Source organism: Piliocolobus tephrosceles, chromosome 21, assembly GCF_002776525.5.
Source record: "Piliocolobus tephrosceles isolate RC106 chromosome 21, ASM277652v3, whole genome shotgun sequence".
Lineage (NCBI taxonomy): Eukaryota > Metazoa > Chordata > Mammalia > Primates > Cercopithecidae > Piliocolobus > Piliocolobus tephrosceles.
The window spans coordinates 38330799-38353038 of NC_045454.1; the positions used below are offsets into that span (position 1 = coordinate 38330799).

The 22240-nt window shown below is 46.0% G+C and overlaps 1 protein-coding gene across 4 annotated transcripts in view; it reads right to left on the bottom strand.

Annotated features, from left to right (window-relative positions):
* Positions 1–11488: 11488 nt before the first annotated feature.
* Positions 11489–22240, bottom strand: part of ZNF333 (zinc finger protein 333) — a 31416-nt gene continuing 20664 nt past the window's right edge. For 3 of the 4 annotated variants that reach the window (XM_023229857.2, XM_023229856.1, XM_026457014.2), the window contains 5 exons: positions 15731–15819; positions 14965–15091; positions 14127–14222; positions 13487–13563; positions 11489–12994 (listed from right to left, as the gene is read on the bottom strand). In XM_023229857.2, coding sequence (XP_023085625.1) covers positions 11897–12994; positions 13487–13563; positions 14127–14222; positions 14965–15091; positions 15731–15819 — 1487 coding nt within the window. In that variant the 3' untranslated portion in view covers positions 11489–11896. The remainder of the gene's footprint in view (positions 12995–13486; positions 13564–14126; positions 14223–14964; positions 15092–15730; positions 15820–22240) is intronic. The other variant, XM_023229859.1, reaches the window with a different exon arrangement.

The window sequence follows — 22240 nt, forward strand, 5'->3', positions numbered from 1 at the left end:
GTGGAAAGTCTCACACCCCAGGGACCACCCAAAACTTGCATGCTAGGTATAAGCAGAGAGGCGCAGAAATACCTAAGCGGAACGGATTTCCCCTTAAGATGCCCAGTAATCACTCACTCTGCAGTTACCGTGTCAGAATCTAGCTACATGTTGAAAAGGAGGGCAAAGGAGAAATTCTTTTAACCGCTGTATGACAGACGTTACTGCTATATGACCTTCCTGGGGTGGCAGTAATGAGCAGTGCAGCCATTAGGTAGGATTCCTATCTAGCACCGGGCCACACGTGTGCACCAACTAATGGTAAGGGAAGGCCCCATAAACCTGGGTGGGAATGAGGCAGGACAAGGCAGAGACTTAAAGCAGGAGTAGGAAAACTAAGCAAAGAAAAAAGCAGAGACTTAAGACAAAGGAGGGAACTTCAAGGAAGAGCCCAACATCGTGAAAAACCTAAGGCAGAACTCTCTGGCTACTGCTGGCTCATTCCCTTCAGCGGCCTGCTCTACCTCATCTTTGCAGGGGGTAATGTCCCTTTAAATAACTCTCTGCTGGCCAAGGGAGGTGGCTCACGCCTGTAATCCCAGCACTTTGGGAGGCCGAGGCAGGCAGATCACCTGAGGTCAGGAGTTCGAGACCAGCGTGACCAACATGGTGAAACCCCATCTCTACTAAAAATAAAAAAATTAGCCAGGCGTGGTCGTGGGCACCTGTAATCCCAGCTACTCAGGAGGCTGAGGCAGGAGAATCGCTTGAACCTGGGAGGCAGAGGCTGCAGAGAGCAGAGATTGTGCCATTGCACTCCAGCCTGGGTGACAGAGCAAGACTCCATCTCAAAAAATAAAAAATAAAAATAATTCTCTGCTCTCTATTTTCCTTCAATAAATTCTCTTTTTGACTAAAGTAGTCATTTTGGCCAAAATCTTTCTCTCAAGACAACAAAGAACAGAGGATTTCTGCCCTTCCCAGTACACAACTAGAGGGGATCCCACTGGCATTTTTCTTTGGACAGATAAAATTGTATTTTATATATTTATGTATTATGTATTTATCAAGTACAACCTGATGTTTAATGGATGTATACATTGGGGAATAACTAGATCTAGAAAATTAATATATGCCTCATCTCATACAGTTATTATTTTGTGGCAAGAACACTTTACATCCACTCTCTTAGCATTTTTTAAGAATATAATTTATGGCCAGGCGCGGTGGCTCACGCCTGTAATCCCAGCACTTTGGGAGGTCGAGGTGGGTGGATCACGAGGTCAGGAGATCAAGATCATCCTGGCGAACATGGTGAAACCCCGTCTCTATTAAAAATACAAAAAAATTAGCCGGGCGTGGTGGCGGGCGCCTGTAGTCCCAGCTTCTCGGGAGGCTGAGGCAGGAGAATGGCGTGAACCCAGGAGGCAGCGAAGCTTGCAGTGAGCCAAGATCGCACCACTGCACTCCAGCCTGGACGACAGAATGAGACTCCATCTCAAAAAAAAAAAAAAAAAGAATATAATTTATTATTAACTATAGTCACCATGCTCTACAGTTGATCTCCCGAAGTTCTTCCTCCTGTCTAACTGAAATTTGTATCCTGCCATGCGCAGTGGCTCATGCCATAATCTCAGCACTTTGGGAGGCTGGGGTGGGCAGACCACTTCAGCCCAGGAGTTCAGGACCAGCCTGGGCAAAATGGAGAAACCCTGACTGTACAAAATATATTAGCCAGGCATGGTGGTGCATTCCTGTCATCCCAGCTACTCTGGAGACTGAGGAGGAAGGATCACTCGAGCCCAGTAGTTTGAGGCTGCAGTGAGCTGTGACCACCCCACTGCACTCCAGCCTGAGTGACAGTTAGACTCTGTCTCAAAAAAAAAAAAAAAGTATCGTTTGACCAACATCTCCCCAACCCAAGCTACTGGCATTTAGTTGATAGAGTCCAGGGATGCTGCTAAATAGTCTTCAGTGCACAGGGCAGTTCCCAGAGCAAAAAATTATCTGGCCAATAAGGTCAAGGTTGAGAAACCCTGACTGTAGGGTGCAATGAATCTCTCAGCTTCTCTTCAAAGGTTCAGTCTGTTAACTTCCTTGTCTCTATGCCTCCCTGCCCCAAGTTACTGTAGACAGCCTTCCCATCAGTGCTAATCAATAACTCACATCTGTTCCCTTGGTTATGCACCCTGCACCCATTCCACCCCTCGAAACCACACTTACACACTTCGAAACTGCACGTCCCACCATTGTGACTCATGTCCCCTTCCCCCTTCCTTATTTAGGAGAAATATTCACAAGTAGTCAATCAGGTCAGCTTACCTTGTGCAGTCTGACCCCAGCCCATGGGGGAGGGACACAGAGGCAGGTATTGCGTTAAGGATATAAAACTCCTCTGGCCTCCTTTGTTCTCTGTGCTCTTGCAATCCTGGCCTCCTTTGTTCTCTGTGCTCTTGCGATCTTGATTGACATGAGTGGCACCCTTCTGCAGAAGTAAATTGCCTTGCTGAGAGAGCTTTTGCCTCAGTGCTGGTTTCACTTGGCGGCACCCAGCATTTATTCCTAGAGCATTTTTATATCCAACATGACCTAAAGTGTGAAGCAATTCACATGTAAGTTTCTGTCATTTTCTTCATCCTTTCCATTGTTATCATAGATCACTCATTCTCAGGTCTAAAGAAAGTTTGATGCAGTAACTGTTGTTTGAGATGAGTGGCTTCACCTACTCATCTCTCTATTGAATACGTTTATAAGCGATGTGCTTCAAGAAATTCTTCAAAGCTAAACGTAAGACAAAAGTTTTCACATATTCTAGCAAGAAAACATGATCATTTTAAAACTGATATGAAGCTACAGAAGAGACCTCAGGGATGAGAGGATTAGACCACCCCCACAACTTCAGCCAGACCTCAGAGAAACAGACTGTCATCACACCCTACTGTGAGAAGAGACAGTAAGCAGTGAGTTTTGTCTTCAGCCTGTAGATAGCAAAAATATTCGAAGAATTATCTCATGCCTTTACCGAGTCTCATCTCAAATTTTGCAGCTTGAGTATTCTGAAAATATGTTTAAATAGTGGAAATTTTTATAAACTCTGAATTCCAACATAAGATAGCTCAGTTTACTTTATAAATGTGTGCCTGCATGCATGTATACATAAGCCATTGATTTTCCACCATCGTGGGGAAGAGGGTGTAGGGTGAGACTTAACATTAAACAGGATTAAAGGAAATGATTACGATACTGGGACTCTTAAGTTTATAAATCACTGCCTCAGATATTTGGTTATATTTAACTAATAGGTACATGATACAGTTTGGATGTTTGTCCCCTCCAAAACTCACACTGAAATGTAATCCCCAGTGCTGAAGGTGGGGCCTGGTGGGAGGTGCTGGATCATGGAAGCAAATTGCTCATGAATGGTTTAGTAATCCCTTTGGTGTAAGTAAGTTCTTGCTCTGGTAGTTCACACCAGACCAGGTTGTTTAAAAGAGTATGGAACCTCCCCGCTCTCTCTCTTGCTCCTGGTCTCACTATGTGACGTGCCTGCTCCCCCTTTGCCTTCTGCCATGATTGCAAGCTTCCTGAGGCCCTCACAAGAAGCCGAGCAGATGTTGGTGCCATGTTTGTGCAGCCTGCAAAACAGTGAGCCAATTAAACCTCTTTTCTTGGGCCGGGCGTGGTGGCTCACGCCAGTAATCCCAGCACTTTGGGAGGCTGAGGCGGGCAGATCACGAGATCAGGAGATCGAGACCATCCTGGTTAGCACAGTGAAACCCTGTCTCTACTAAAAATACAAAAAGTTAGCCAGGCGTGGTGGCAGGCGCCTGTAGTCCCAGCTGCTCAGGAGGCTGAGGCGAGAAAATGGCATGAACCCCGTAGGCGGAGCTTGCAGTGAGCCGAGATCACGCCACTGCACTCTAGCCTGGGCAACAGAGCAAAACTCTGTCTCAAAAAAAAAAACTATTTTCTTTATTAATTACCCAGCCTCAGGTATTCCTTTATAGCAATCCAAGAACAGGCTAATACAGAAAATTTCTGAAAATGTGAAAGCAGCTTTGGAACGGTGTAACAGGCAGAAGTTGGAAGAGTTTGGAGGGCTCAGAAGGAGGAAGGAATGTGAGAGAAAGTTTGGAACTTCTTAGAGACTGGTTAAAGTGTTGTGACCAAAATACTGATAGAGATATGGACAGTGAAGGTCAGGCTGAGGAGGTCTCAGATGAGGAATTTATTGGGAACTGGAGCAAAGGTCAGCCTTGTTATTCCCCAGCAAAGAACCTGGCAGCATTGTGTCTTTGTCCTAAGGCTTTCTGGAAGTTTGAACTTAATAGTAACGACTTAGAGAGTGTCTGGTGGGAGAAATTTCTAAGCAGCAAAGTGTTCAAGGAAAGGCATGGCTGCTTCTAACAGCTTACAGTCAGATGTGGGAGCAAAGGAATTAAAATTGAACATTACATTTAAAAAGGGAAGCGGAGCATAAAAACTTGAAAAATTCTCAACTTGGCCATGTGGTGAAGAAGGAAAGAACATTTCCAGGGGAAGAATTTAAGAGGGCTGCAGAGCAACCACTTGCTAAAGAGACTAACATGACTAAAAGGGAGCCAAGTGCTAAGATCCAAGACAAAAGGAAAAAGGCTTTGAAAGCATTTCAGAGATCTTCCAGGCCACCTCTCCCATCACAAACCCAGAAGCCTAGGAGGAAAGAATGATTTAGGGGGTCAGTTCCAGGATCCCGCTGCCCTGTGCAGCCTTTGGACACTGCTCTGCACGTTCCAGCCACTCAGGCTCCAGCCTTGGCTCAAAGGGGCCCAGGTATAGCTTGGCAGCTCTACAGGTTGCAAGCTGTAAGCCTTGGTGGTTCCAGGTAGTATTAAGCCTGCAGATGCTCAGATTACAAGCATGAAGGAGGCTTAGTGGCTTCCACCTAGATTTCAAAGGATGTATGGAAAAGCCAGGGTGCCCAGGAAGAGGCCTGCCATTGGAGCATAGCTCCCACAGAGGAACTCTACTAGGATTGGATTCCCCCCTGCCCCCACAAGAGTCTCTACCAGGGCACTGCCTAGTGGAGCTGGAGGCCACCTCCCTCCAGACCCCAGAATGGTAGATTCACTGGCAACTTGTACCCTCTGCCTGAAAGTTGCAGGCACTCAACTCTAACCCGTAAGAGCAGTCATGGGGGCTGCACCTTGCAAAGCCACAGGGCTGGAGCTGCCCAAGGCCTTGAGATCCCGTACTTGCACCAGTGTGTCTTGGATGCAGGACATGGAGTCAAAGGAGATTTTGGAGCTTTAAGATTTAATGACTGCTCCTCTGGGTTTACAACTTGCATGAGGCCAGTTGCCTTTTTCTTTTGGCCTATGTCTCTCTTTTGGAATGAGACTGTTTAACCACTGCCTATACCATGATTGTCTCTTGGAAGTAAATAACATGTATTTGATTTCACAGGCTCATGGGGAAGGAATTCATCTTCAGATGAGACTTTTGACTTGGGACTTGGGACTTTTGATTGAGTTGATGCTGGAACAACTTATGACTTTGGGGAGGTATTTAGAAGGGATGATTGTATTTTGCAATGTGAGAAGGTATTGAGATTTAAGGGGCAGGGGCAGAATAATATAGTTTAGATGCTTGTCTCCTCCAAATATCTTGTTGAAATGTAATCCTCAGTATTGGAGATGGGGACTGGTGGGAGGTATTTGGATCACGGGGGCAAATCCCTCATGAATGGCTTAGCCTTATCCCCATGGTGCTATCAGGTCTCACTCTAGTAGTTCATGCGAGATCTAGTTGCTTAGAAGAGCATGCAACCTCCCCTGCCAGGTCACTTCCATTCTCACCATGCGATGTGCCTGCTCCTGCTTCACTTTCTGCCATGACTGTAAGCTTCCTGAGGCCCTCGCCAGAAGCTGAGCAGAGGCCGGTGCCATGCTCGTACAGCCTGCAGAACCATGAGCCCGTTTAACCTCTTATCTTTATAAATTACCCAGTCTCAGGTATTCCTTTTCAGTAACGCAAAAACAGACTAACACAGTACATGCCTCCCTAAAAGTGCTTGGTATTTGCCTACATGTATGAAGAACATAGCATTAAATTCAGCACCAAATAGGTGCTCAATATTTTCAAGGAAAGAATTAATGCACATGTGTAAGAATCAGGCAGCACAGTCACCTAATGAGGAATAGCTAACTTTTTTAACAAACGTTTTTTTTTTTTTAAGACAAAGTTTCATTCGTTGCCCAGGCTGGAGTGCAATGGCACAATCTCGGCTCACTGCAACCTCCACCTCCTGGGTTCAAGTAACTCTCCTGCCTCAGCCTCCAGAGTAGCTGGGATTACAGGCTCCTGCCACCATGCTCAACTAATTTTTGTATTTTTAGTAGAGATGGGGTTTCACCATGTTAGCCAGGCTGGTCTTGAACCCCTGACCTCAGGTGATCCACCCGCCTCAGCCTCCCAAAGTGCTGGGATTACAGGTATGAGCCACTGTGCCCAGCTTAAACAAACTTTTTTTTTGAGACAGAGTCTCGCTCTGTTGCCCAGGCTGGAGTGCAGTGGCGCGATCTCAGCTCACTGCAAGCTCCGCCTCCCAGGTTCACACTGTTCTCCTGCCTCAGCCTCCCAAGTAGCTGGGACTACAGGCGCCCGCCACCACGCCCAGCTAACTTTTTTGTATTTTAGTAGAGACAGGGTTTCACCGTGTTAGCCAGGATGGTCTCGATCTCCTGACCTCGTGATCCGCCCATCTCGGCCTCCCAAAGTGCTGGGATTACAGGCGTGAGCCACCGCGCCCGGCCAAACAAACTTTTTAATGGAGAAAATGTCATCCAGTAAACCAAGTGTGAGCCATCCTCATATGAGCCAACCTAGAACATTACCCACTGTGGACCAGGTTACTAGTGTTATAAGCATGTGCTCCCCAAGTGAAATCAATAAGAGAACTTATCTGGGGAAGAGCAATGTATGATCTTACTGTGCGAGGTTTAAAGGCATCAGACACAGCCCTTTTAGAGAGTATGTGTTTCTCAGACCCAGCTCTTCTCATCCTGATCTTTTTGAACCATTTCTTGTTTTGTCCCCAGACCTGCTAGAGGCAAAGCATCTTCTGGGTCAGCTCATTAAGAGAGGCAAGGACAAGATGAGTCTTGGGCAGGACCTAGACAGTGGCACCTGTTTACTGAAAAGGCAGTACACCAGGCAGATGAAGACACCTGCAGGGTGTTGATGATGGTGAAGAGATAGGCAACAGCATAGCAGCTGGGCCCACCTGCAGAATGCCCAAACACCAGATGCAGCCCAAGATGAACAGCTGATCTGTCACCTTGAATGTCAGCATCCTGGATTGGATGAGAAAAGAGGCCCATAATACACCCATAATAACAAAGGCTATTTCATCTCCACCTCATGGATATCTCTGCCCTCTCCTGCTGGTGATTTCTCAGACTGAGTTTTGATCAACCTAGATCTTTACTGTTGATAATTCTCCACAAAAGAAATGCCATTTGGATCCAGGAAAGTATTTTAACTTGGACCAAGGAGAGTAGTGACACTTCATAATATGGGTTTCAAAAGAAGTGTGATCAACACACAAAAAAAAGTCAGTTGCATTTCCATGCACGAACAATGAACAACCCAAAAACGAAATTGAGAAAACAAATCCATTTACAATAGCATCAAAAACAATAAAATACTTTGGAATTAACTTAACCAACGAGATGAAGAACCTGTACACTGAAAGCTAAAAATCATTGCTGAAAGAACTTAAAAGAGACACAAACAAATAGACATACTATGTTCATGGGCTGAATGACTTAATATTTTTGCAGAAACAGAAAAATATCCATCCTAAAACTCAAATGAAATCTCAAGAATACCAAACCAAGAAGTCAAAACCATCTTGAAGAAGAACAGAGTTGGAGGTCTCACACCACACTTGCTTATTTCAAAATTTATTGTAAAACTACAGTAATCAACAGAACACAGTAATGGCATAAAGACAGACATATAGACCAATGGAATCGAGTAGGGAGCCCAGAAATAAAACCTCATATATACAGTCACATGAATTTTGATAAGGGCGCTAACATCATTCAATGGGGAAAGGGCAGTCTTCAATAAATGGTGCTGGGAAAACTGGATATGCACATGCAAAAGAATGAAGTTGGACTCTTTTCTTATCCATATATAAAAATTAACTCGGCCTGGTGCGGTGGCTCGCACCTGTAATTCCAGCACTTTGGGAGGCTGAGGCGGGCAGATCATGAGGTCAGGAGATCAAGACCATCCTGGCTAACATGGTGAAACCCTGTCTCTACTAAAAATACCAAAAATTAGCCAGGCGTGGTGGCACGTGCCTGTAGTCCCAGCTACTCAGGAGGCTGAGACAGGAGAATCGCTTGAACCAGGGAGGCGGAGGTTGTGGTGAGCCAAGATTGCACCATTGCACTTCAGCCTGGGCAACACAGCAAGACTCCGTCTCAAAAAAACAAAAACAAACAAAAATTAACTCATAATACATCAAAGACCTAAATGCAAGAGCTGAAACAGTAAGACTCTTAGAAGAAAACATAGGGGGAAAGCCTCACAACATTAGATTTAGCAATGATTTTTTGGATATGACATCCAAAGAAAACAAAAAATATCTATAAGTTGGACTACATCAAAATTTTAAACTTCTGCATATCAAAAGATACAATTAATAGAGTAAAAAGGTCACCCCCAGAATGGGAGAAAATATTTGCAAATCATATATCTGATAAGGGGTTAATATTTAGAATATATAAAGAACTTCTACAACTCAACAACAACAAAAAACTTATTTAAAAATGGGCAAAGGACTTAGACATTTTTCCACAGATGACATACAAACGGTCACAACTAAGAAGGAAAAGCCCAATGTGTGTTCTTCCAGCCTCTGCTTCTGTCATGTTTGTCAATGTTCCATTGGCCAAGGAAAGTCACATGACCAAGCTCATCTTCAAGGTGTGGAGAAATAAACTCCACCTCTTGATAGGAGGAGCTGCAAAGTCACATGGAAAAGAGATATACATAGAGGGACAGAAGAAGTCATTATGACAACCATCTACCACTGTATCATTACTCATCAAGAATATGCAAATTAAACCTAAGAAACTGCTGCACACCCACTAATGTAGCTCAAATTAATTTGAGTGACAGTACCACGTGTTGCCAAGGATATGAAGCAATGAAACTTTCATTTATTGATGTACAGATTGAGATATAAATGGTTTCAACCACACTGAAAAACTGTCTGGCAAGATCTACTAAAGCTAAAGATAGGTGTCCTCCAAAATCCAGCAATTCCATTCCTACATTTATACTCAAGAGAAACGAATACCTATGTACACTTAACAAGAACATTCACAGCAGCTTTATTCATAACAATAAAACCTGCAGGATTATTCACAATAGCCAAAATATGGAATCAACCTAACTGCCCATCAGTGGATGAATGGATAAAGAAAATGTGGTATATCTACACAATGGAATATTATTCAGCCTTAATGAGGAAGGAAATTCTGTCATTTGCGATAACATGGATGAACCTGGAGGACAGAACTCAAATGTTCATAAACAGAATAGAATCTTTAAATTGTGGTATATTCAGACTATAGACTATTACACAGCAATTAAAAAGCATAAACTACTGATAATACAACATAGATAAATCTCAATGACACTATATTAAGTGAAAAAAACAGACACAAGAGGGCTGTTTATGGTTCCATTTACATGAACAGGAAAAACAAATCTATGGTGATAGAAGTCAGAATAGTGGTAACCTTTGAGGATGAGGTGGGGCCCAAGGGAAATTTCTGGGATGATAAACTATTTTGAAGGGGCCTGTGGTGGGTATAGACATATGCAAAATTCACCAAGGTGTACCCTAATATTTATTAACATTTATGTAAGTTATACCTAAGAGAACTTTAAAACCAAAAAAAAAAAAGAACAAGTAAAAATGGAGACTAGTCCCCTGGGTCTGCCACTGTAGAGTCAGGCCCGTCACATGCCACCCAGATGACCCTGATAGCCCACCTTAATTTGCTGGGCCTCAGCTTCCTCATCTGTGAATTGGGGATGATAACAGCACATACCTCAAAGTGTCAGTGTGAGGACTAAATTAAAAGATGCAAAGCTTCAGGCAGTGGCTACTATCTATTAATAGTAAACTCTAAATAAGTATTTACTATCATTATGATGAATGGTTGAATATTCAGTAATAGGGAAAAGGATGATCACTTTATAAGAATAAAAGTAACAATTTGTTGGAAATGTAAAAAATGTCAGTATCTATATTTAATTTCATTGCTTCAAAACATATATATGTATATACATAAATTTAAAAACTGACAGAATGGACAAAGATTTTTCAGCAATACATAATCATAGTGGGAGAGTTTAACATACCTCTCTTAATAAATGCTAGATCACAGATCAATATTTATAAACGTAGATGGTTTTTAAACACATGTGCTTGATCTAGCAGACATTTGCAGAATACAATACATTGATTTCAACCATCCATGAAGCATTTATAAAAATTGACATATACTAAGTGCATCAGTTAGGAATTATATTCAGCTGAAATAAACCTCCCACCAGAAACAAAAACAAAAAAACAAAACAAACAAAAAAAACCATCTTCTACCAGTAAGAAGTGCCTATTTCTCATGTATGGGACATCCAGAAACAAATAGTCCAGGGCTGCTGCAATCACATAAATATGCCAATTCTATTAAATATATCCTAAATATTTTTCAGATTACAGAAGCAAGATGGATGTGACTTCCGGCCACACTCTTAGCCTGTGGCTTTTACCCTTATGGTCACAGGAGGGCTCCTCTAGCTCTAGACATCATGGCTCCTTGTCCAAAAGGCAAGAAGTGGAGAGATGTGGCTGCATGAAACCATCCTGAACACAACATCTTCCCCAGAGTCACATCCAGTGACTTCTCACATTCATACTAGCCAGGACCAGAAGAAATGGCCTGCCCTTGCTTGCAAGAAGGGCTGGGAGATGGAAGCTTTTTTATTTTTATTATTTTTTTGAGACAGAGTCTCACTCTGTTGCCCAGGCTGGAGTGCAGTGGCGCAATCTTGGCTCACTGCAACCTCCGCCTCCTGGGTTCAAGCAATTCTCCTACCTCAACCTCCCAAGTAGCTGGGATTACAGATGCATGCCACCAAACCCAGCTAATTTTTGTATTTTTAGTAGAGAGGGGGTTTCACCATGTTGGCCAAGCTGGTCTCGAACTCCTGACCTCAGGTGATCCCCCTGCCTCAGCCTGGGATTACAGGCATGAGCCACCGTGCCCGGCCAGGCGATGGAAGCTTTTAAATAGTGCATGCCACCAATCTGAACAGAAAACCCAGGTTCTTTTCTAAGGAGGAAGGGGCAATTTTGGCTGGCAGCTAGAAGAATAAGCCACACCAGACCTAACAGCAAATCTCAGCAAATACCTATGACTCAATAACAAAGAGGCCACAAACTCTTCTCACCATGTAATTAAATTAGAAACCACCAACAACAAGGCAACTAAGAAATAGCCATATAACATGCAGGAACCTTCCAGAAAGATAGAAATATTCTACATCTGGATGGAGTACTGGTTACATGCATGTAAGCATCTGTCAACTTCATCCAACTGTATACTTCAGATGTATGCATTTCGCTGTAAGTCATTATACCTCTGTGAAAATATATCCACGTATTAGTTTTGAAAAATCTAATTCCAAATAGTAGAGGGGTCAAAGAATAAATGATAATGGAGGTTAAGACAACACTTACAATCAAACCAAAATGAAAATATTATACATTGAAACATGAGATGCAGCTAAAGGAGTATTATGAGGGAAAGTCATAGCCCCATGTGTTTATATTTTTACAAAATGGAAGTTAATTAGCAAGGGGCCCACAGTATGGATGAGACATGGCTAAAGGCAGGCTACCATTCCTAATGTTCTGTCTTCCCATGTGGGTTCTTTTGTGTACAGTGAGTGAGGAACTGTGCCTGAAGGCTTTCTCACACTGATTACATTGATAGGGTCTCCCGGCACTGTGTGTTCTCACATGTACAATAAGATGTGAAGACTGACCAAAGGCTCGCCCACATTCCTGGCATGCATAGGGCTTCTTGCCACTGTGAGTCCTTGCATGTTTCCTGAGGGATGAGGGCTCACTGAAGGCTCGCCCGCATTCCTGGCACACATAGGGCTTCTCTCCAGTGTGAGTTCGCATGTGACTCTTCAGGGTTGAAAGACGACTCAAGACCTGACCGCAAGTCCCGCACTCATACAGTTTCTCCCCTGTGTGTATCCTCTTGTGCACGTTCAGATGAGTGCTCGTCCGGAAGGGCTTGCCACACTGGTTGCATTCGTATGGTTTCTCTCTGGTATGGGTTCGCAGATGTGTCTTCAGTGAAGAGTGTTCCCTGAAGGCTTTCCCACACTGGCTGCATTCAAAGGGCTTCTCTCCAGTGTGAGTTCTCACGTGGCTCCTAAGGGATGATGGCTGATTGAAGGCTTTCCCACAATCTTTACACTCATAGGGCTTCTCTCCTGTGTGGTTTCTCTGGTGCAAAATCAGGTTAAAGTTCCTTGTGAAGGTTTTCCCACACTGACTACATTCAAATGGCTTCTCTCCGGTATGGGTTCTCATGTGTCGCCGGAGATTCGAGGAATATTTGAAGGCTTGCCCACATTCTTGACAGTCAAAGCACTTCTCTGCAGTATGAGTCTTCTCATGCCTGATAAGGTCAGAGCTGTATCTGAAGGATTTTTCACATTTGTTACATGCATAGGTTTTATCCCCACTACGGATTTTCTCAGGCACGATTAGATGGGCACTCCGGAAGAAGGAATTTCTACTCTCTTGACATTCATAGGACACCTCTCCAGCATGAATTCTCTGGTACTGGAAAAGTGGTTCGATGCTGTTAAAAGGTTTCTCAAGTTCATTATATTTATAGAGTTTTTCTCTAGGCTGAGGTTGCTCCTGTCGATGAAGGAAAATGTGAAGACCAAAGGCCTTATTAGATTCACAGACATTCTCCCCTATGTGAAATGAATGTAAGCAAAAGACAGTTCTACATCTAATACTTTTACCGTTTATGGAGTCCATGCCATTTCTACCCAGACTTCCCTCAAGTGGAATAGGGTGGATACTCTGTTGCAAAGAGTTATCTTTTCATTATTTTCATGGGGCTTCTTAGATGCAGAATTTTTCCAATTTGTGTAAGGCTAAAGTAAGTCTTAAACACTTGGTATCTGTGTCATATCTGTGAAAATGCTTACTTGTAAGAACATGATCTACGTTTAGTTTTCCAATCCATGACATTCACAGACTCTCTCCCAAGGAACTGCTTCCTCCTGGGTAAGCACTTCCTGCCTTGAATCTCTCTTGGCTCTTGGGCTGCTTTTCTAACTTACAGTAACCCCAGACTCATCCTACTACAGAGAACCACAAATAATCCCTGGTGAGCCTTACCCCTTTCACATCAATGGACAGAATCTCCGTAAAAGGATCTTGGCTAGGAATTGCCTCTTGGGGTTGAAGTTGAGACTCTGAAATAAATTAGGGAAGAAAAAGTTAAACACAGAGAGAAAGAAACTGTGGGATTAAGGTGACCTAAAAAGTAAGCAACGCACATGTGGACTTTTTTTTTTTCCAAATACTGATCCTAAATATGGGAAGAAATTGCAATGAGCAGGAATGCATCTAAGAGTTAAGGAAAATTTTAAGGTATTTGGCTAGGTGAGAAGTTATGGAATCAGATGAACATGGGAAGGAAATAGTAGGTAATTTACCAAAAAAGGATTCTGTGAAGATTTTGACTAATGTTGAGGAAAAATATTAGCAAGAATGTACAGTGGGGAGGAAATGGATAAAATATACACATGGAAATATTAACTATAAAGTAGGACAAATCTTTCTAGGAGATTAATGTAAAGTTTTAGAGATTAAAAAGGAAAGGGAAAAAGGAAAGAAGGTGGCATTTAATAAGGGAGCTCAACCAAACAGGCTTCTCAGTCAAGGGTATGAATAGGTTGCCCTGATTGACAGTTTCCAAACTGGATACTCCCCTTACTGACCAGAGCTGATGCTCACCTGATCTGCCTGGGCTCACCTGCACAAGTGTCTGAGAGGATGCCCCTGTCAGTGGTCCACTGCTCTCCTCTTTGTTCCAAATAAGACAAGGCATTGGGTTTGCACAGTTGATCAGCTGCTCATGAGAAAAACAACGCATGTTGTGGGAGGACTGTGCCATGCCCTGACACCAGGGCTGATACTCTCAAGTCTCTAAGGGCTCTAGAGATGGGAGGGGCAAAATGCATGTGTCTAAATTCTGATGGACGCAGCCAAACTTTTTCACTGAGGAACTAAATACAAGTTCTCTCACTGGGTCCCAGAGGGCACTGAGGCTCTCTGGTCTACAAAACCAAGGGAATACATTTGAGAAGCCCAAAAGCTTTTAATCACGGAGAGACAGAGCAGTAAAAAGATCTTCATTCCACAGAAAGGCCAGTAGACTGGAAGCTCATGAAGGTGGGAATTATCTGTTTTTCCACCTCTAGGTTTCCGAGACTTGCACAATTTCTGGAGCTTATGGTTGCTGCATAAGCATGTGATGAAAAGACAAAGCCTTGGCTGGGTGCAGTGGCTCATATCTGTAATCCCAGCACTTTGGGAGGCTGAAGCAGGTGGATCGCTTGAGCCCAGAAGTTCGAGACCAGTCTGGGCAACATGGCAAAACCCCATCTCTACAAAAAAAGTACAAAAGTTAGCCAGGTGTGATGACACACGCCTGTGGTCCCAGCTACTCAGGAGGCTGGGGTGTGAGGATCATCTGAGCCTAGGAAGTGGAGGTTACAGTGAGCCAAGGTCACGCCATCACACTCCAGCCTGGGCAACAGAGCAAGACTCTGTCTCAGAAAAAAAGGAAAGACAAGACGAAGTCGCCTTACCCACAGAGGCCAGGTTCCTATAGTTCTCCAGCATCACATCTCTATACAGGCTCCTCTGAGTAGAGTCCAGAAACACCCATTCTTCTGGGGTGAACACCACAGCCACATCTGCAAAGGTGACTGGTTCCTAAAACACACATCCATCCCAGCTCAGCCAGGGACCACCCCCACCAGTACGCCAGAGGATGCTGGAGGCGGGCAGGCCTGGGGAAGGGAAACCCCACGCAGAGGACTTTCAGACAGGGTTCTGAGATCCCCCAGAATCTGCCCGTGGGCTCAGGACTCTGAACTACAACTCCTCTCTCTACACTCCACTCCTTAAGTAAGAACAGCAAGAGGCAATAACTAATGTTGCGAGTCCTGGACCTCAGGACAGGACTTATCTATTGACAAGGAGCAGGAAGCTCTTGCAGATTTGTCCCCCTTCTAGCTCCAGGGTCCAGCAGACCTGAGCATGGTACAGGCAAGAGGGAACTACCTGGAAAATGACTCAACTCTTTGTTCAGTGAGACCATGAAGACCACAAAATGAGGGCGGCTCACATCCTTGCTTTGTTTTCTCTCCTGGTGCTCAGCAGCCTGGGGAGGGTCTGAACGAGGTGGTGGGATCATGGCCCATGCTCCCCTGCTGCCACCCACTGCAAGAGGCCCAGTCCCTGAAGCACAGAGACCAACCCCATGAAATGATCCAGGCAGGTCACAGGAAGAGGGCAAGTCCAGTCTTTGAGCACAGCAGTGTTCTTTTAGAACAAGAAGTTCTTACCTACCTGTGAACGTGCGGTTGGCAGCCCAGGAGCCATAGCTTCTTCCTCTACTCTGTCCTCCTGAAGCCAGGCAGGGTCCCGTGCAGGCACAGCTAGGGGAGAAGGGAGGAGGTGTGAGGGTTGGTGCCTGGCCTACTGGGCACACTCACAGGCCCCAAGGCTGCCCACCCCTGGCTGTGAGTGATCACATCTGTACACACACACATGCCCACACTCACAGGGACACACGCATGTAGACACATATCTGCAAGCTCCTGCACACACATGCAATCACATACACACACGTACACACAGACATGCACACATATACATGCAAACACAGTTACATACCACATGCACCTGTGCGTATATATAACATATACACACAGACCAGCATACACACAAAGACACTTACAGACATGCACACAGACGCGCGCACACACACACACACACACACATCCCTTCATTCCATATCCCAAGAGCTATAGACTCAATAATTCACCAGGAGACTCCAAAGTTCCTGCAGCACCCGCCACTGTCCCCTGACTCAGCCTTGGGACAGCTCTTCCTCCCCGGCTGCCTGGCCCCTTCCTCTGCCCCCCTACACTGCAGGGCTAGTGGTGCTCCAGGACTTACCACAAGTAGAGGGCAGATAAACCACAACCAACCTGCAGGTCTGCCTTAAAAGGAAACTTCCTTCCCACCTGCCGTCAAATCAACACCACTCCTCCCTCTGCACCAGGCATCCTCCTTCTGGCCTATGACAGACAAGCAAGCAACTCCCAGATCATCCCTCGTCCCCTGCATCCTCACCTCTCCCTCCCGATGGGACCTTTCCCCTCACTTTTTAAAGCTGACCCACACCCAATCCCTGACCCCATGTGTTTTCTGCAGCTGCCGTAACAAAGTATCAAACTGAGTGGCTTAAAACCACAGAAATGTATCCTCTTGCAGTTTTAGAGACCAGGAGTCCAAAACTAAGCTCAGCGGGGCCACGCCTCCTCTGACGCTGGGAAAAGAGTCCTTCCTTGCCTCTCCCTGGCTTCTGGTGGCGGCCATCGACGCTTGGGGCTCCTTGGCTTGTGGATGCATCACTCCAGTGTCTGCCTCCCCCGTCACACGGTCCCCTTCCTGTGTCTGTCTTCACGTGGCGTCTTCCTCATGTTCTCATAAGGACACAGTCATGATGGATTGGGGGCCACCCTTGTGACCTCCTAACTTGGTTACAGCTGCGAAGACTCTATTTCCAATAAGGCCACATTCACAGGGTTAGGACTTCAGCCTGTCTTTTTGGAGGGGTACAAGTCAAGCCATAACACCCCACTTTTCCCTTGGGCTACCTCTATCTCTTCATTTCCTATCGTGGGCTATCTACCCTCCGTGCCTACTTCCTCCCCTCCCACTTGCTTCTCATTGCCACCGTTCCAAGGGCTGGCACCACCCTGGAATCACCGGTGACCTCCATCCGTGCTGGGAAATCCCACTGACGTGTGTTCATCATCCAATCTCTCCTGGGTTTGCTGTTGTTGCTGTTGCTCTTGTTGTTGTTGTTTTGAACCAGAGTCTTGCTCTATCACCCAGGCTGGAGTGCAGTGGCACAATCACAGCTCACCGCAGCCTCAAACTCCTGGACCCAAGTGATCCTCCCACTTCAGCCTCCCAAGTAGCTAAGACTACATGTGTGTGCCACCACACCCAGTTAATTTTTAAAAAATTTTTTTAGAGATGGGGGTCTCACTATGTTGCCCAGGCTAGCCTTGAATTCCTGGCCTCAAGCGATCCTCCCACCTCAGCCTCCTGAGTAGCCAGGATTATAGCTGCAAGCCACTGCACCTAGCCAATCCCTCCTTCTTGTAGCCCACCCAGCCTGTGATCAATGATCACAACCCCAGCCTCCTCTTTCCTGTAAGAGCTTCTCCTCCATCATGTTGCCGGCACCCACAGGTTACAGGCCCTCCTCTTCGTGTCTCTCTCAACTCTCTCTGCCTTGCCGTGCAACCTCACCCATTCTCTGGGTGTCAATTCCCACATCTTCATGATGAAGCCCAAATCTCTAGGCTGACTCTCACATCTGAACACCAGACCATGTATCCAACCATTGGCTCAAATCTTTCTGCCCATCTAAGTGAACGGGAATAGAATGTACCCAAAATGAGGTCCAGAGGTCAGAGCTTCCAACCACAGAGGATTTGTTCCAGGCCTGGAAACCTCCTAGCATTTGCCCTGATGGGTTTTAAACTTGCTCAGGACCCATGACCCCTTTTTCCCTTCCAGTTTCTCCTTTTGAAATGGGAATGTCTATCCTATGCTTGCCCCATCACTGGATCTTGGAAGCGGATCACTTGCTTTCTGATTTCTCACAGGTTCGCAGATGGAGAGGAATTTGGCCCCACAATGGACCACGCTCTGAGTCTCCCTCATACCTGCTGTAGATGACTGACATCATGAGTTGTGGGATTCTCATCAGATGAGATGAGATTTTGAGTTGATGGTGCTTAGATGAGATTTTGCACTTAGAGTTGATGCTGGAATGGATTAAAACTTTGGGAATGTCGGGATCACGTGAGTGTATTTTGCATGTGGGAAGGATATGAATTTGGGGGGACTAGAGAACAGACTGCTATGGCTTGAATTGTGTCCCCCCAAAAACTGGGAAGCCCTAACCCCTAGTATTTCAAAATGTGACCTTATTTGGAAATAGGATTGTTACAGATGTAATGAGTTGAGATGATACGAGGGTAGGCCCTTAATCCAATACGATGGTTCTCCTAAGAGAAGAGGAAGAGACAGAGACACAGAGGGGAGACGGCCACGAGGCAACACAGGCAAAGACGGGAGGGCTGCGTCCACAAGCCAAGGAGCACCAAGGGCTGCAGGCCACCGTTAGAATACAGGAGGCAGGATCCTCCCCCAGAGCCATTAGAGGAAGCACACCCATGTCGAAACCTTAATTTCAGACTTCTGGTATCCTAAACTGTGAAAGAGAAATTTCTGTTATAAAAAAAAAAAAAAAACTAGGTCAGGTGCAGTGGCTCACACCTGTAATCCCAGCATTTTGGGAGGCTGAGGCCAGTGTATCACTTGAGGTTGGGAGACCAACCTGGCCAATACGGCGAAACCCCATCTCTACTAGAAATGCAAAAATTATCTGGGCGTGGTGGCACACATCTGTAGCCCCAGCCACTCAGGAGGCTGAGGCACGAGAATCACTTGAACTCAGGAGGCGGAGGCTGCAGTGAGCCAAGATTGCACCACTGCACTCCAGCCTGGTCAACGGAGAAAGACTATGTCTTAAAAAATAAATAAATAAATAAAACTCATCACCGTCCTCCACCATGTCCTCGATCTCAGGAAGTGCTGTCCGTCTTTGATCAGAAATCTCACCCCTCTCTGACACTCTACAGATCCCAGCAACTAATCAGAATAAATAGTGATGACATCTCTACATGGCAGTACTCACCCCCAAGCCCCTCTCCCACCCATCCCCACTACAGCCAACACCTATGTCGAGCCTTTTCTTTTTGGATCCACTGAAATGTCCCCCTCAGAGTGGCCCATCCTGAGGTCTCCTCCCCTGTAGAAAGAGCCCCTTCTCTCCTTTTCTCCAATATGACCCTTTCCCTTTCTTCGCAGCCCATTCCCAGCTGTAACCAGCTATGTATTGCTGCCACGGGTGTTTATTTTCTGTCATCCTCCCTGGATTGGAAGTTTTGTAAGAATAAGCCTGGGTGCTTTTACCACCCTGTTCCCGATACCCTACTTGGCACAAAAATGCTCCATGTCATTGGTAAATGAATATATATGAACCACCAAATTAACTCAACCTCCTCAATATAAATGTTTTATATGCATTATTACTATAAAGTTTTTGAGACAGAGTCTTGCTCTGTCACCCAGGCTGGACTAGCTCACTGCAGCCTTGAATTCCTGGGCTCAAGTGATTCTCCCTCCTCAGCCTCCTGAGTAGCGAGACCACAGGTGCACACAACCATGCCTGGCTAATTTTCTTATTTTGTAGAGATGGGGTCTTGCTATGTTGCCCAGGCTGGTCTCGAACACCTGGCCTCAAGAAGTCCTCCCTCCCACCTCAGCCTCCCAAAGTGCTGGGATTACAGGCATGAGCAACCACGCCTGGCCTCTATGTGTTTTAAATCATTCCTCACTTCCCTACTGTGCAGAAAGGAGTTAACCCACCAGGCCTGGATGGACTCCTTAGTGAGATGTGTTTACAAGGTTAGCCCTTGGGTGGAGTCTGAGAACTTGGATTTCAGGAAGGTTCCCACCCCTCCCAACTGACAAGAGAAACTCCTCCACTTAAACCACTTGTACAAAGAATGCGGTTTATGTTGAACACCTGCTTTCCTTCTGAAAGTCTGGAATTTAGGGACTGTTTCCTCCAAAACTCACACTGAAATGTTAATCCCCAGTGTTGGAGGCGGGATTTGGGGGCAGATCCCTCAAGAATTGATTAATGCCCCCCCACGGAGAGAATGAGTACGCTTCTATTACTTCCCACGGGAGCTGGTTGTTAAAAAGAGCCTGGCACCTTTCCCCTTCCCTTCCCTCCCCACCACCCCTGCCCCTGCTTCCTCCCTCACCATGTGATCTCGACACACTGGCTCCCCTTCCCCTTCTGCCATAAGTGGAAGCAGCCTGAGGCCCTCTCCAGGAGCAGATGTTGGTGCCATGCTTCTGGTACAGCCTGCAGAACTGTGAGTCAAATACACTTCTTTTTTTTTCAAACAGGGTCTCACTCTGTCACCCAGGCTGGGGTGCAGTGGTGCAATCTCAGCTCACTGCAACCTCTGCCTCCCAGGCTCAAGTGATTCTCCCACCCCAGCCTCCCAAGTAGCTGGGATTATAGGCACACGCCACCATGCCTGGCTAATTTTTGTATTTTTAGTAGGGACATGGTTTCACCATGTTGGCCAGGCTCCTGACCTCAAGTGATCGGCCCACCTTGGCCTCCCAAAGTGCTGGGATTCCAAGCATGAGCCACTGCGTTTATCCTTCTTTTCTTTATAAATCACCCAGACTCTGGTATTCCCTTACAGCAACACGAACCAACTAAGACTGGCACATTCTGAGCTGTACCTCAAGTCAGCCTACTTGGCCAGTGAAAACGGTGTGCGCTCGGTCTCTAACAAGCTTTGCTAGTAGACAACGTCGCATGTGGTGCTGGCACAACTTGGTGATAGAGGAATTAAGCCTGTCCTGTGCGACTCTGCTCGGAGAGGACTCTGGAAGCCTGGGTCTGGTTTCCTCTGGGCTTCCTTTCGCTTCCTTTTTTTTTTTTTTTTTTTTTTTGAGACAGAGTGTTACTGCAACCTCCTCCTCTCGGGTTCAAGCGATTCTCCTGCCTCACCACCATGCTCGGCTAATTTTTGTATTTTTAGTAGAGATGGGGTTTTGCCATGTTGGCCAGGCCAGTCTCCAACTCCTGGCCTCAAGCGATCTGCCCGCCTCGGCCTCCCAAAGTGCTGGGATTAGGCATGAGCCACCGTGCCCGGCACCCCCTTTGTTGATTCTGCTTAATATCCACTTGTGGTAATAAATCATAGCCATGAGTACGACATCTCCTGTGAGTCCTCCTAGTGGATCATCGGGCCTGGGGTGGTCTTGGGGGAACCCAGCACACCTCCTCCGCACTCAACCCCAAGTCTAGACCAGCACCACTCTACTCCTAACAGCCTCCACCTACCACTGCTTTCCTCGCTGAGCCCACACTCCTCACAGGTGCTGGGGGGGGTGGGGTTCTGTTAAAATCCCAGGTGCAAGGCCGGGCGCGGTAGCTCACACCTGTAATCCCAGCACTTGGGGAGGCCAAGGCGGGCGGATCACGAGATCAGGAGATCGAGAACATCCTGGCTAACATGGTGAAACCCCGTCTCTACTAAAAATACAAAAAATTAGCCAGGCATGGTGGTGGGCGCCTGTAGTCCCAGCTACTCGGGAGGCTGAGGCAGGAGAATGGCGTGAACCCCTGAGGCAGAGCTTGCAGTGAGCCAAGATTGCACCACTGCACTCCAGCCTGTGCGACAGAGCAAGACTCCATCTCAAAAAAAAGAAAAAGAAAAAAAAAAAAAAATCACAGGTGCATTGCACCACTCACCTAAACACGTCACTGGCTCCCAGTGGGCTTAGAACATGGGCCAAGGTTCTTGTCCTGCACTTCCAAGCCCTGAACAATCTGGAACCTGCTTCTTCTTCAATCAGCTCACACAACTCTCTCTCCACTTCTCCCTCTTCCCTTCACAGCATCTTCCATGGGCCCTGGATGCAACCGGTTCTTTGCTCCATGGGGAATTTTATCAATGTTGTTCCTAAGCCTGATATCCTCTCTCCGAACCTCCCAACAGCCCAACACCTGACCAAGCTAAATGTTATAGTATTTATCATGGTCTAGGTCAGGGTTGGTCCCCCAGGGTACATTTGGTGTCAAGCTGTCATTCCAAAATACCATGCACTAGGTGACTTAACAGAAATTTGCTGCTAACAGTTCTGGATGCTGGAAGTTTGAGATCAAGATGCCAG